We start from the raw sequence: 15544 nt of genomic DNA, 5'->3' as shown, positions 1-15544 counted from the left end.
CCTTCGCTGACAGAGCGCAATACTGCACGACTATTGCTGACCCACTTTGACAGAGTGAGTCCTCCTTTCTGACAAAGTGCAGTTAAATCCTGGATCATTTTCATAGCTTCCTCTTCTGAAGCCATTGAACGGAGGCAATCATCAACATAAAAATTGTGTTTCACTGTGCTCACAACTTCTGGAAGGAAGTGTTCTGCGTTGTCATCTGCAGTTCTCCTCAATGCATAATTGGCACAGCTTGGCGATGATGCAGCTCCAAATAGATGTACCTTCATGCGGTATTCCTGCGGAGCCCATGCAGTGTCACCACCTGGCCACCAGAGGAAGCGGAGAAAGTTAACGTGCTTATTTGAGACATGAACCTGGTGAAACATAGATTGGATATCAGCCACTATGGCAATAGGTTCCTTCCTAAATCGGACTAAAAGTCCAATGAGGCTGTTGGTGAGATCGGGGCCTTGCAAAAGCTGACTATTGAGCAATGTTTGTTGGTATGAGGCTGCACAGTCAAAAACAACTCTTAGCTTGCCCTTCTGAGGATGATACACCCCGTGGTGCGAGATATACCACACTTTCCCATTGTTCTGTGTCAGCTGGTCAAGAGGAACTGGCTCAGCATGTCGCTTCCATTTAGAAACGTGGTATATTCCTCATTAAAAACACTGTTCCTGTCAAACTTTCTCTTCAGGCTATATAAACGCTGCTCTGCTATACAACGATTATCCGGCAGGGTTACATTTTCCTTTCTGAATGGAAAATCAATGCAGTAATGACCTCTAATTCGTTTTGTTGTGCTACTGACAATATCCATGAACTTAATGTCTTCTCTGGACATTTCAATCTGCTCTTCGCATGATTTCTTCTTAAAGTCATGGTGATATTGTTTCACAAGCATTTCTTTCAGGTGTTCAACAGTGATGCGATTTGCTGTTACAGCAGAATAGCCGCTCTTACCTCTATGGCTTCCACCATGAAGAGGACCATTAATGACCCAGCCGACCCTGGTTGACAGCGTATGGGCCCTCATCTAGGCTATTTATTACTTCCCACGGCTCCAAAACTTTAGGGGCTTTAGTTCCAATAAGCAGATTTACATTTGCATGAATGTCATAGAGTGCTACATCCTTCAAATATGGCCATGGATCAACATCTGCTTGTCGTGGAATATTAAGCGTAGACACAGGTATAGTTCTTTGAGTCAAAACATCAGGAAGCTCTATGAAATCTTCAGCACCCATGCCAGACACTTCAAGACCTGACAAAACATGAGCATTCACCACCTTTCTTTGGCCCATTGTTCTCAACAAAATCCTTGTCTTCTTACCTCGCAAATTTATCGCCATGGTTTCTGTACAGAATGTGCCGGAACTGCCAGGATCCAGAAAAGCATATGTCTGCATGATCTTATTAGTCACCTTGCTTCTGACCTTTACTGCAACGATAGAGAAGGTAGAATCATCTTCCACACCGGCCCCAATATGGCCACACGTCTGGAAGGTCACGGTTGAATCTTTTGAAAGGCTCACAGGATATTTTGCTTGTCCTACAGATGTGCCTTTATCCTGTCTTTCTATTCTAATTCTGATTCTGAAGGACCCCGGGGTGTTTCTGATGACATACATGGAAATCCAATCGACTCCCACAGTCCTTGCTTACGTGGCCTACCTTCAGGCAACCAAAACAAATACCCTTGTCCTTAATGAAGTTGAGTGTACCTTGGCTTTAAACTGTGAGCACTGACCTAGTGTGTGGTTTCTCTGCAGGCAGAAAAGACAGCAATGAGTGGAGGGGGTGCTACGTTCTGCAGGCCGAGCCATAGCTTCTTCCCTCACAGGAGTGATATTCGTAACCTAGCTGCTTTCCTTCCTTCTTTGTCGTAGCTGACTGCTACAGGAGGCCTTGACATTAGGGTATTGAAGATCTTGAATGTTTCCAAAAACTGGATCTAAAACAATTCTTACTTGTCTGTCAATAAAATGTACAATATCAATGAATGTAGCCCTCTGTCCACTTCTTTCTAGCAGATCACATGCAACATTCCGCCATTTTTCTTGTAGTTTGTAAGGAAGTTTTAAAATGATACTCCGCATGTTAGATGGTAAGTCCAGTTCCCTCATATACATTACTTGTTCTGTTAGGTTTGAACATCCTCGGAGAAACAGAGAGAATGATTGTAATCCTTTTATGTCTTCACCTTTAACGGGTGTCCAGTTAAATATTTTCTCCATGTAGGCAGAGGCAATTTTATGTTAATCTCCAAAGTGCTGAGCAAGAAGACTCTTGGCTCTGTGATAGCCTTGATCTGGAGGTATATGTTGACAGCTATGCACAAGATCCCTCGGCTGCCCTCTAGTGTACTGCTCCAGGAAGTGCAAACAGTCGCTAGGATTATTCGTTTTCTTCTCCACTACATTTTCAACAAAAATATTTTGCACAATAAATTTGCAAAACTCATTCGTATTATTATCTATACTATGTTCGTCGCCCAGGAAAGTGAAAAATACATTTCCAAGTTAACCAATGCAGGCAGGCAGTGTCCCTACCAAAGCTGAGACCAAACCTACGCCCTTGCCTGCAGTGCCATGGCGGGCCGGACCAAATGATTTCCGGACGTTCCCCACCCCTGGGTTAATATGTCGGTGAAACACTCAAATACAGATGACTTGAACTATAGATAGTGGACAGTGTTCTCATCGTCTAACAGTACTCAACTGCAGACTGCTTACTCAGACTACATTGTTATCTAATCTGTTTTGGAACTGCTTCTTCTTGCAGCAAAAAGAAAAGATAAAGACAAGCTTTTCTGACCTCAGACCTTCATTTAATAACAATACAGTAAATAATAAAATTCCACAACACCACCCCAAACATCTAGACATTACTTCATAACAGAGGTCCTTACATGTGTGGCTGTGTGGATCTTGCGGTGAAGGTTGAGATTACCTGCCCGGCTAAAGGTTTTCCCACAGAGGTCACAGATGTAGGGCTTCTCTCCAGTGTGGATCCTGCGGTGAACTTTGACATGGTTATCACTGGTAAAGGTTTTATCACAGAGGTCACAGCTGTAGGGCTTCTCTCCTGTGTGGATTCTCTGGTGAAGTTTGGCATTGACAGCCTGGCTAAAGCTTTGACCACAGAGGTTACAGCTGTAGGGCTTCTCTCCTGTGTGGATCCTGCTGTGAGATTTCAAACCGCCAGCCTGGCTAAAGGTTTTACCACAGAGGTCACACCTGTAGGGCTTCTCTCCAGTGTGGATCCTGCTGTGATCTCTGAACTTGAAAGCCTGGCTAAATGTTTTACCACAGAGGTCACAGCTGTAGGGCTTCTCTCCAGTGTGGATTCTGCAGTGAACTCTGAGACTAGAAGAGTCTTTAAAGCTTTTCCCACAGAGTTCACAGGTGAAGGGCTTCTCTCCAGTGTGGATCCTGCTGTGAAAGCTGAGACTACTTGCCCGGCTAAAGGTTTTCCCACAAAGGTCACAGCTGCAGGTTTTCTCTCCAGTGTGGATCCTGCCGTGATCTCTGAAATTGGAAGCATGTCTAAAAGTTTTCCCACAGAGGTCACAGCTGTAGGGCTTCTCTCCAGTGTGGATCCTGCTGTGAGCTCTTAATTGGCCAGATTGTCTAAAGGTTTTCTCACAGAGGTCACAGCTGTAAGGTTTTTCTCCGGAGTGGATATACATGTGGCTTCTCAGACTGCTGTTTGTTTTACAACTATAGCCACAGAGGTCACAGCTGTAGGGCTTCTCTCCAGTGTGGATTCTGCTGTGATATTTCAAACCGACATCCCGGCTAAAGGTTTTCCCACAGAGTTCACAGCAGTAGGGCTTCTCTCCAGTGTGGATCATCATGTGCAGCTTGAGGTTCCTGGATGAGGAAAGGCTCTTCCCACAGGTGTCACACTGATGTGTCGCCATAACTCAGACCTCTCTTTGTTCTCTGTCTGGTCTTTCTGGGTCCTGTCTGGTATCTAGTCTCTGGAAGCTTGTTTCTTTCTGGTTGGTTCTCTCTCTGGTTGGTGCTCTCTCTGGTTGGTGCTCTCTCTGGTTGGTGCTCTCTCTGGTTGGTGCTCTCTCTGGTTGAGTTTCTCTGGAGTCTTAAGATGTCCTCTCTCTAGTCTCTGCCCACAATCAAGCATGATTGCCCAATACGGGATCTGGAGGAAACAGTTCCAAGTTAATGAGCGTTCAGCCTTCACCAAAAAATGAAAATATTTTGTTATCTTCTAAGAGTAATTTGGTTTTCTTTGACGAATTCTAATGTATAGTATAATAAACGATATCATAACACAATAAGCATTACATTGAAATAAAGAATACAAATTACTTTGGATCGTAATTGCAGTTTGAATCAATTTATAACAAAATAGGCCAACTCTATTGCGTGTCTCATTTTTCTATTTAATAGGTGAGTATTAAAACGAGATCGAAATACAACAAATGATATTGTATGGAATGTAGTCTAGAAGAGCACTTCACATATTGGCTTCTCTTCTGGCGCGACAGAACGCAGCACCGTAGCCCACAACAAGAGCGGTAGTTTAGCGCAGTTACACTATATGCAATATAATGTCTAAATTGACTACTTTGTATGGTGAGCTTGTAGTGAGTCAAAAGTATGGTTTGGAGTCTATTAGCACGAACAGTTTAACTTATTTTTTTAAATAAAAGTTTATAGCCTGTTCTCCTATTCTAAAATGACCGCGGGGCAGTTACATGACAGTAAACAAAAGCTGCAAGACACCCAATGCAACTGCCACGAGACACTTGCGTACCACTATCAACAGAACAGTAACTGTCATGTACCAGTGGAGGCGCTGTCACGTACCACTAGCTACTGTCATGTACCAGCGGAGGCACTGGCATGTACCACTAGCTACTGTCACGTACCACTAGCTCCACTGGCACGTACCACTAGGTGCCAGTAGAGGCCCTGGCATGTACCACTAGCTACTGTCACGTACCAGTGGAGGCACTGGCACGTACCACCAGAGCCATAGAAAAAGAGAGTTGCGACACTTCCATAGACTCCCATTGTTATTGAGGAGTGCGGAAGTAAAGCGTGTCACATACAACCTGTAGTTCCAAACATTGCATTTTCCACCGTTCAACCCCATTCCTTTTCAGTGTCTCCGAAGCAAGTAAGCTGGTAAATTGATGAAAATCCTTCATTTTTTCACATTTTTACCACCACATATCAATTGTTATTAGTAGTATTTCATATAGCTAGCTTTAGATAAAGTTTATCGTAAGATTATAGCTTGTTTGATTCGAAACGCAGTTAGAGCTAGACTGTAGGTCTAGCTAGTATCTAACATAAGCAACACTTTTACTGAAGCTAGCTAGAGAGCACATGTAGCATAACAGAAGTCAGTTGGCTTATAGTCTGTCAAATTAGTTCTAATTATTGGTGTTCGTTGGCATGCAAAGTAAGTCTTCTATATATAGCTCTTATTAGCCTAGTTAGTAGAGCTAGCAACAATGAATTGCAAATTAAGTGGTCCGAAGCAAGTTAGCTGGTAAATTCACGAAAATCCTGCATTTTTTCATATTTCGACCACCACATATCAATTGTTATTAGTAGTATTTTATATAGCCAGCTTTAGTTAAAGTTTATCGTAAGCTTGTTAGATTCTAAATGCAGTTGGAGCTAGACTGTAGATCTACGTAAGCAACACTTTTACTCTAGCTAGCTGTACATGTATCATAGCCAGAAGATCACCGGATCACTACAAACAAAGGTTAGATCCAAGATGGCGCCGATCCAAGATGGCGCCGATGATGGCTGCCTCGGTCGTTAGGTGCACTCTTTTTTGGAGTGGGGACAAAGACAGTTTCAAGGAGTCGAAGAACAGGTTTAGCAAGGCGGTGAGGGAGGCTAAACGACTGTACTCAGAGAGACTAAAACACCAATTCTCTGCAAACGACTCTGCTTCTGTCTGGAGAGGGCTCAGGCAGATTACCAACTACAAGCCCAGAGTTCCCCACTCCACTAACGACTCCCGCCTGGCCAACGACCTGAATGAGTTCTACTGCAGATTTGAAAGACAATTGGACAGTCCTGAACTACCCCTTCCCACCCAGGAGGCCTCCCACCTCCCCCCCTCTACAGTGACGACTCTCTCCATTCAGGAGGGTGAAGTTAACAGACTTTTCAAGGGGTAGAATCCCCGCAAAGCAGCTGGGCCGGACTCTGTCTCTCCAGCCACCCTCAAGTACTGCGCTGACCAGCTGTCTCCGGTGTTTACCTACATCTTTAACACCTCCCTTGAGACATGCCATGTGCCAGCCTGTCTCAAGTCCTCCACCATCATCCCTGTGCCCAGACCCGTCGCCCTGACCTCTGTGGTAATGAAGTCTTTTGAGCGCCTGGTGCTGGCACACCTTAAATCCATCACTGACCCTCTACTGGACCCCCTGCAGTTTGCCTACAGAGCCAACAGGTCTGTGGACGATGCAGTTAACATGGCCCTCCACTTCACCCTACAGCACCTGGACTCCCTAGCATCCTATGCCAGGATCCTGTTTGTGGACTTCAGCTCTGCCTTCAATACCATCATCCCCGCCCTGCTTCAGGACAAGGTCTCCCAGCTGAACGTGCCTGATTCCACCTGCAGGTGGATCACAGACTTCCTGTCTGACAGGAAGCAGTGCGTTAAGCTGGGAACACAAGTCTCTGACTCCCGGTCCATCAGCACCGGATCACCTCAGGGATGCGTCCTTTCTCCTCTGCTCTTCTCCCTGTACACCAACAGTTGCACCTCCAGTCATCCGTCCGTCAAACTCCTGAAGTTTGCGGACGACACCACCCTTATTGGGCTCATCTCTGGTGGAGACGAGTCTGATTATAGGTGGGAAGCGGCCAACCTGGTGACCTGGTGCAGCCAGAACAACTTAGAGCTCAATGCTCTTAAGACAGTGGAGATGGTTGTGGACTTCCGGAGGAACACAGCCCCACTCACCCCCATCACCCTGTGTGACTCCCCAGTCAACACTGTGGAGTCCTTCCGCTTCCTGGGCACTATCCTCTCCCAGGACCTCAAGTGGGAACTGAACATCAGCTCCCTCATCAAGAAAGCACAACAGAGGATGTACTTCCTTCGGCAGCTGAAGAAGTTCAACCTGCCAAAGACAATGATGGTGCACTTCTACTCAGCCATCATTGAGTCCATCCTCACCTCCTCCATCACCGTCTGGTACGCTGCTGCCACTGCCAAGGACAAGAGCAGACTGCAGCGTATCATCCGCACTGCTGAGAAGGTGATTGGCTGCAATCTGCCTACCCTCGAGGACCTGCACACCTCGAGGACCCTGAGGCGAGCGAGGAAGATTGTGGCCGACTCCTCCCACCCTGCACACTCCCTGTTTCAGTCACTCCCCTCCGGCAGAAGGCTGCGGTCCATCAGGACCAATACCTCACGCCTCAAAAACAGTTTCTTCCCTTCCGCTGTTGGCCTCTTCAACAAGGCCAAGGGACCACACTGACTCTAATGACTTCCTGCTTAAAACACACTGCTTTTTGCACTGCATTAGAAAATTGTATCTTGTACATTTGTATTTTTTGTAATATTAGTATTTTTATATTGTAATTTACGGCAACTTATATTGTATTTTATTGTATATTTAATTATATTCTAACCCCACTTAGTACTGCTATTTTATGTACCCTTAGTATAGCTAGTCCACATATTTAATTGTATGCACCTTCCTGCCAAAGCAAATTCCTTGTCTGTGCAAACTTTCATGGCAAATAAATCCCATTCTGATTCTGATTCTGAAAAGGAGTGGAAGAACACAGGACATATTGTACAATAAAATGTTTTATTGAATGCAGTTGGTTGCCTTGTTTATTCTGTTCTATTTACCAAACTCCTTTCTTGTCTTAAATTGAGCAGTTGCTGGTGATAATGGTTAGATTCAACTTGCAACAAGTACTACAAATATAAGTGTTGTTAATGTGGTAGGCTAAATTGCAAGTGGGCTGATGAATAAAAAAACGTTTAACAAGACCCATTTACTTCAACCGTCTAAGGTTAAACGTTAAGTGGAACAATATAGTCCTCATTAGGCTATTGTTTGGTATGTACAGTATGGTACAGTACAGTTTGTACAGTATGGTAGCTAGCATAGCCATTTCTAGCTCTGCTTCACAATATTGCGTTATGTATTATAAGTTAATGTAATACATAAATGTTAATAAAGTATCAGACATACATGATACAACACACCAGTAACCAACTGACATTATGTGTTAATATACCGAAAATGTCCGTGAATCGAGATGGTGCTGCTGTCTGTCCCACCGAAAACCATTCAAACAGGTTGACAGCAGTGTGGGTTTTGTTTAACTACAGGGAGCTACCGGAACCACGTGATAAAAAAGCTCTAGCTTTTTTCTTGTTTTTCACTGGCAGTGAGTGTTCACAATGTTGTATTTCACTCCATTCTACACCAAACACGTCAGGGAGGACTGCCTTTTGCAGATACGAGTCTGCTGAAGATAGCCAGAATATCGGATTTCTTTAACCGAGCCTGTTTCATTCATCATTTGCCTGAGAAAGCGACTTCCGTTGGCCAGCTTCATTGAAAACCATTCAAACCGGTTGACAGCAGTGGGATTTTTTGGAACTGCAGCGAGCTACATGAACCACGTGATCACGTGTCGGCGAGATCAAAGCGTGTCGCAACACTCTTTTTCTATGGCTCTGCGTACCACTAGCCACTGTCACGTGCCAGTGGAGGCACTGGCATGTTCCACTAGCTACTGTCACGTACCACTCGCTCCACTGTCACGTACCACTCGCTACAGTACAGTACAGTTTCGGTTCTGACCGCTACTGAGAACAGGAGCACGTACCTGGAGAGAGATACGACACTCTCAGACGACCGCTGCATCTGAATAACATGAAATAACATTAAACTTACTTTTTACAACGAACATAGCTACATTCTTAAAAACAACCACAACAAAACAGTATGGAAGAAACAACAGGCTAACTAGCTATAGCATACAGCACCGTGGTGAGCTTCAAACTAAACTCAAAGTTACATATCCAGGGGGGTATTCCATCAACGTAGATTAAGGAAAAGCCAGTCTTATTTCGTCAAGTCTCCATTACCCCTTTTCCACCAGTGAACCGGGAGCTAGTTGGGAGCTGGTGCTAAAGCCGGTTCGGAGCTAGTTTGATTTTCGAGCCTTACCGAGCATCAGTGGCGGTTCTACATTGAATTACACCCAGGGCGAGACGCCCTTCGCGCCCCCCCCGCGCCCCCTTCCCCATTGAAATCAAAAGGCCGTTATGGTAAGACCGATTATGTTCTATACAGCTAAAACAGCCTGGGGTCAAATTGACACCAAACATAATAGGAGGGTTACATAATCATGCCCTCACACGCTAAATGTCTGTTATTACATGCTATATTAATATAACTTTTAGGGAGGAACACTTTTAGTTATGACGTTAAACTATACTTTGTCACGAAATATATAGTTATAGTTATAGCAAATAACAAATGTTCTTCTTTGAAACTACCTACAGATTTGAAAATTCCGTTGGCTAATTACAGGGCCTAACCTAAATAATGAAAATAAATAATAACTGAACTTGTAACAGTTTTGTTGCAAAGCACACTATTATGGTGAAATGTTATCTCATGTTTGTTGAGTTAAAACCGAAATATTGTTGTTGCATAGCAAGCATCATAGCAAAAAGGCTAACAAACGTAAGAGTTAGCCTATACCCACCAATTAACATTCGCCCTTCATTCATGACATGGATACCGTAATAATCATACAGAGACATTTGCATACCTTTATCTTTTTCTCATTTCTCCTATTCTTCTTTTCTTTTTTTTTCGAAATTGGGCACCTGATGGCTTACTTGACCTTTTCCTGTCCATCTTCTTTGGGGAATCGGGCTAGTAATCCGAAGGTTGCCAGTTCGATTCCCGGTCATGCCAACTGATGTTGTGTTCTTGGGCAAGGCACTTCACCCTATTTGCCTCGGGGGAATGTCCCTGTACTTACTGTAAGTCGCTCTGGATAAGAGCGTCTGCTAAATGACTAAATGTAAATGTAAACACTGTCACTCACGAACAGAAGTCAAGACTAAACCAATTCACCTTGGTGACCACAATCGTTTTGTGTTACATATTTTTATCAGCCATTTCACACTAATAAAAAAAACAAAAATGTGCAGGAACTTTAGGCCTATATTTATAAAATTATGAATGAAATGTGCGTTATTTGGAAGAAAGTCGAGGTGCAACTGACTTTTGCCCACTAATTTAGAGTATTGCACTATACCGTGGACCCCCCCCCTTGTCCGTTCCATTTGGGAAACCCAGTCAGGTGAGCTGTCTGTCCCCCTCCCCTTTTTTCACACAGCTTCTGTGCACAGCACCTTCTCAGCAAGCAGGGGTGCCTGCAGCTGCCTGAAGGGGGCGCCAATTTGCCAATTCCCCACACAGTGAAATGATAGAAAAGAGAAAACCACTTCGCGGCGCTGAGATTTTTATTTATTTATTTTATGCTCCTGTGCCCCCCATGTGACATGAAAAAATGCTGCCCCGGGCGGCTGCCCGGTCCGCCCGTGCCTAAAACCGCCCCTGCCGAGCATCGCCCTCCCGGCCGTTCCTCCTCTGGTCGCACCTGGACCATCCACCAGCAGTTCATCACTCAGTTCTATGTGTTTTTTATAATTATACTAGATAACTTTTCCAGAGGTATCTCCGCTATGAGTTAGTGCAAACCGCTAACTTGATATTAGGCTACTCGGTGTAGAATGATGGTATTTTGGTGAAATGGTAGCTAATGTGCTAGAAGTAGTTGGAGAGCTCACTGTCTGCTGTCTCTGGTGTCCATTTTTACTCCTGTGTATGGGATAGTGATGTGTCGTTCGTGAACGATTCGTTCATTTTGAACGAATCCTTACAAGGACTCGGGAGTAACGAGTCCTCTCAAAGAGTGATTCGTTCATTTTCTCGTGGCCGCGCATCGGGACTGTTGCATAGGCTCGTCCAAGTAAACAGAAATGATTCGTTCATTTCCCGACTCGGTCTTCGGGTACGAGTCTTTGGATCATTTTTCACGTGACCTGCATAGGCTCTGTAGTGGCAGCTACAGGAAACGCTAGAGGGAACGATTCGTTCATTTCCCGACTCGGTCTTTCTACGAGTCTTTGGATCATTTTTCACGTGACCTGCATAGGCTCTGTAGTGGTAGCTAGAGGAAACGAACGATTCGTTCATTTCCCGACTCGGTCTTTCTACGAGTCTTTGGATCATTTTTCACATGACCTGCATAGGCTCTGTACTGGTAGCTAGAGGAAACGAACGATTCGTTCATTTCCCGAGTCGGTCTTTCTACAAGTCTTTGGAACATTTTTCACGTGAAGTGAGGAAACAGTTTCCTCATTCCCTTTCGCGTGGCCGCTGTTTTAGTAAAACGTGAATGATTTTCGCTCAAGTCATCATACTGACTGGTTTTGTTATTTTCACTTTACATTTACACTTACAGTTTAGTGCAGTGTAATTGTTTGCCGTGATAATTAAATGCTAGTGTGATAATAAATGACCAAATCATACAAACTGCCATGATACATTATTTTAATGCAGGAATTTCTTTTAAAATAGTATCTGCTGGTGCACATTTCATGCACTAACCTACATGAGAATATGATACGTGTTTGCAGTGGACGGATAGTTTTTTTTTTCATTCGAATTTGGGTGGGTAGTTAATAACACATTTTTCTGTGGTGTGGTGAACTTAAAACCTGTTTTCAATTCCACTTTACAGGATCTTTAAAGGGGTCATTACTGATTTTATAGGGCATTTCACAATGTTCCTTAAAGTGGAACTGAACCAATTTATGAAGTACGGCTCATATTATTAAAATAAGACCACAAAACTTTATCTGACAACTAAAACAGCAAAATATTTCTAAATAAAAACGTTTTCAACTTTACTACTGTGAAGGAATGATAACTATACTGCTAATCAATGCTGCTATACCAATCACTACCTCAAGTACATCAAATGTGTAATGTTTAATACTAAAACATATATCCAATTGTGATCAATTGATTTATTAAAGAACAGATGGGATCAGGCATCAAGATGTTTCTGAGTAAGTGAGGTCATGCTGAAATGTTTCCTTCTAAGTAACACTGTGGTGTGCGTGCAAGAATGCCGAGGTCAAGTAAGCAACATGGGAGTCGAGTTTGTGGCGTTCAGGGACTGGTGCAAGCACAATGGGCTACTCACTCTTGGGAGCAGAGTGTCAAAATGAGAGATAAGGTAATGCTGGGACTGTAATTCTTCTCTGCTCCAGGACCGGCCGGTCTGCCTACCTTACTCTCATTTACTCTGTTCTGAGGTCACATTCCCTTGGAGACCCTGCCCCCCTGTCCCCCCTTTCTCACTGGATGATCTACCCCTTCCCCTTGGAGACCCTGCCCCACCTGCATCCCCTTGGAGACCTTGCCCCCACCTCCCCCTATTCATCGACCCTGGCCTGGTCTACCTCACCCCTTCTCCTGGAGACACAACCCCCCCCCCCCTTCCTTCCCTGGAGACGCAGTTCCCATCTCCCTGCACGCCATCAGGACCTTGGGGTGATCTACTCCCTTCCCTGGAGAACCCCCCCCCCCCCCCCTTGGATTACCTCAGACCTGTGGGTCTTGTCTGCCCCCTCCCTCTCTCTAAACATCACCAGATCCTTGGACTGCCCCCCATGTGCCACCATGAACGCCGTGGACATTTGATTGGACAACCACATTCCCACCCCATGGTCTTCTGACCAATTACCTATCAGAGTTCTCCATGTCAGGGGGGTACAAGACCTGTCTCCCGAGGACAGGGAGACAGAAGTTGGACTGGGCAGAACTCTCTCTCTAATCTCTGTCACGACCACTTTCTCAACGAAGGCCTTCGTTTGATCTATTCTGAGACTCTGTTTCTGTGAAGCTGCATTAGCATCATCGACTGATTCACTGTATTAGACTAAGAACATCCTGGTGTGTTGTTTTCATTGTGTATTCTTGTGATTGCATCATTTCTTATTATTAAACTACAAATAACTTGGTCCGGTGTTTAACCTTGTATCATTCTCCACTACCCAGTTTGACACACCTTAACACTACTTAACTACAGGGCACGGCCATCTTTGAATCGTCATGTCTGTGACTTCACAAGAATGGTTAGGTACTGTGACTGACAGCTAGCAGTCAACATGATTGACATTGACAGATTGACAACACAGAGGTAGAAATGGCTTCAAACGAACCAGCTAAAAAAAGATGCAAAGGGGGATCTTATTGTATAGCCCCTGGTTGTTCAAACGAATTTGACAGGATGGAAGGCATTCACTATCATGTCCTACTCCGGTTTTACGAAAATGTCTTACAGACATCCCAACCTGCAGAGACTCATTTCAGGGAGGTAGCTCCTAAATTCACAGATATGATAGTAGCCTAATATTTAACGCACAAAGCTCGCTCCGTAACGTTACATCTTTCAGGCCCTAAAAGATGTTCAGGGAAAGCATGGCCACCTCTAAAAGGTCATTCTCTTCACACAGCATGGGGAAGAGCCTGTGCTCAATGATGCACGATAATTTTGGTGGACCACCAACACCCAGATCATGCAGGTCTGCCTCTTTGATCAGATCGATTCTGTCTCTGTTGGCATTGTCGTGCAGTTACGACAAGTACACCACTCTGTGTTGTTCAACCTGTCAGTGTCAACTATATTTATATCTTCCGACAAAAACACATCTAAATCCCACGAAGCGAGAGAGAGAGAGTAGAGGTTTGTTCCACTTAGCCTTCTCCCTAGAGGCCTGGACCACTTCCGCTGTCTAAACTGGACGCAGCGGGGGGGTTTTGGCATTTGTTTTGCGGGGTTTGTGTGCTTTCCGTTTTGCATCGTTTCTATATTTTCAGCACGTTTATGTATTTGGTTGTGTGTATTTGCAGCACGTTTGCTGAATGATGCGCATGTGTTGTCAACTTAATAAATATATTTTCTTAATTTGCTTGTGTTTTGTCTATTTGCATGTGTAAAAGCAAAGCAACCTGGCAGACATAACATATAAGTACTCTGAATATAAATTACACCTATGATAATAAAATAAAAACTCCTAAATATAAAAAATAACATACAATAAAGTATACAAAACCTCTAATACATATAATAACCTATACTAACCGTGTAAACCTATACTAACCTAAAGACAAGTGGGCAGGGGTAACAATTAGTGCAATATTGATGATAGTGCAACCAGTAGCTGAAAGTGACAGTGTGTAAAGTGCCTAGTGAGAAAGTGGTGAGAGTGTATCAGTGTTCATTCAGAAGCCTGATGGCCCTCATACAGAGACTATTCTCCAGACTACGTGTGTGAGACCGAATGGATCGGTAGCCTATACCGGGGCCAATGGCCAGTCCGCCCCTGGGCACAGGGACGATGGTGGTCCTCTTGAAGCAGGTGGGGAGTACAGACAGGCTGAAGGAGAGGTTGAAGATGTCTCAGCTGAATATAAAAAGGTTAAAATCAGACTATTATTGTTATTAACAATTGTTATTGTTGATTTATTTGTTGTTGCTTTTAGAATATACAATAATAGCATTTAAACAATTACTGAAATGTGTAGGCATCATTATTTGAATTAAATAAACTGAAACAAGTTGGGAGTGGTTATAGTGGTTTGATTTAATATTGAAGAATTACATGGAGGAGTCAGGTGACTGAGAGGTTAGGGAATCGAGAGTCGGGCTAGTAATCCGAAGGTTGCCAGTTCGATTCCCGGTCATGCCAACTGACATTGTGTCCTTGGGCAAGGCACTTCACCCTACTTGTCTCGGGGGAATGTCCCTGTACTTACTGTAAGTCGCTCTGGATAAGAGCGTCTGCTAAATGTAAATGAATGTTCTAGCTTCAATGCCGAATTCACACCCCCTGACGAAATCTAACCCCCCAGCTCGTGAACGCGTTGCTGCATTGTTGATACTTGTAGACTTTGCTATTCACTTCATAATCAATTTTGCCTATGTTTCGCTGTTCTTACTGAATTAATAGTTTTTTATTGGAGTCCTTTAAGACAACATTTAGTTGTTGTTTTGTTATTGAAAAGAATTGTAGTTTGTTTGCGTGGGCGACACCTATGTGCAGTTTTCTCGAGTGTAGACTATTCGTCTATATTCGTTTATACAAAGTAGGCCTACACGCCCTTATTGCCCCATGTCTTATATTTGAAAGTGTGTTAAAGATGCTGTAAAGTGGAATTGAAAATGAATTGTAAGTTCATCACACCACAGATAAATGTGTTGTTAACTACCCATCCAAATTCGAATGAAAAAAACGTATGTAGTTTAAACGTAGTATATATTAAATTAGGTTTTGTAATCAGCAGTCTTCTCTGCTTGAGACTGGGGGGGCGTGTCGCCTGAAGGAGCTAAAGCTCCGCCCCCTTGAATTTATTGAATTTAGCAACAACAGCAACACTAGCTAAATCAATTGCAGATATCAGAACAGTCCTACATGCAGT

The 15544-nt window shown here is 43.9% G+C and overlaps 1 protein-coding gene across 1 annotated transcript; it reads right to left on the bottom strand.

Annotated features, from left to right (window-relative positions):
* Positions 1-2878: 2878 nt before the first annotated feature.
* Positions 2879-3916, bottom strand: LOC136943942 (zinc finger protein 235-like). The gene has a single exon (XM_067237429.1). The coding sequence runs from the start codon at positions 3914-3916 to the stop codon at positions 2879-2881; it is 1038 nt and encodes a 345-aa protein (XP_067093530.1).
* Positions 3917-15544: the final 11628 nt, after the last annotated feature.

This window comes from Osmerus mordax, chromosome 6 (assembly GCF_038355195.1).
Source record: "Osmerus mordax isolate fOsmMor3 chromosome 6, fOsmMor3.pri, whole genome shotgun sequence".
Lineage (NCBI taxonomy): Eukaryota > Metazoa > Chordata > Actinopteri > Osmeriformes > Osmeridae > Osmerus > Osmerus mordax.
This window is presented reverse-complemented; position numbering and strand designations above follow the sequence as displayed.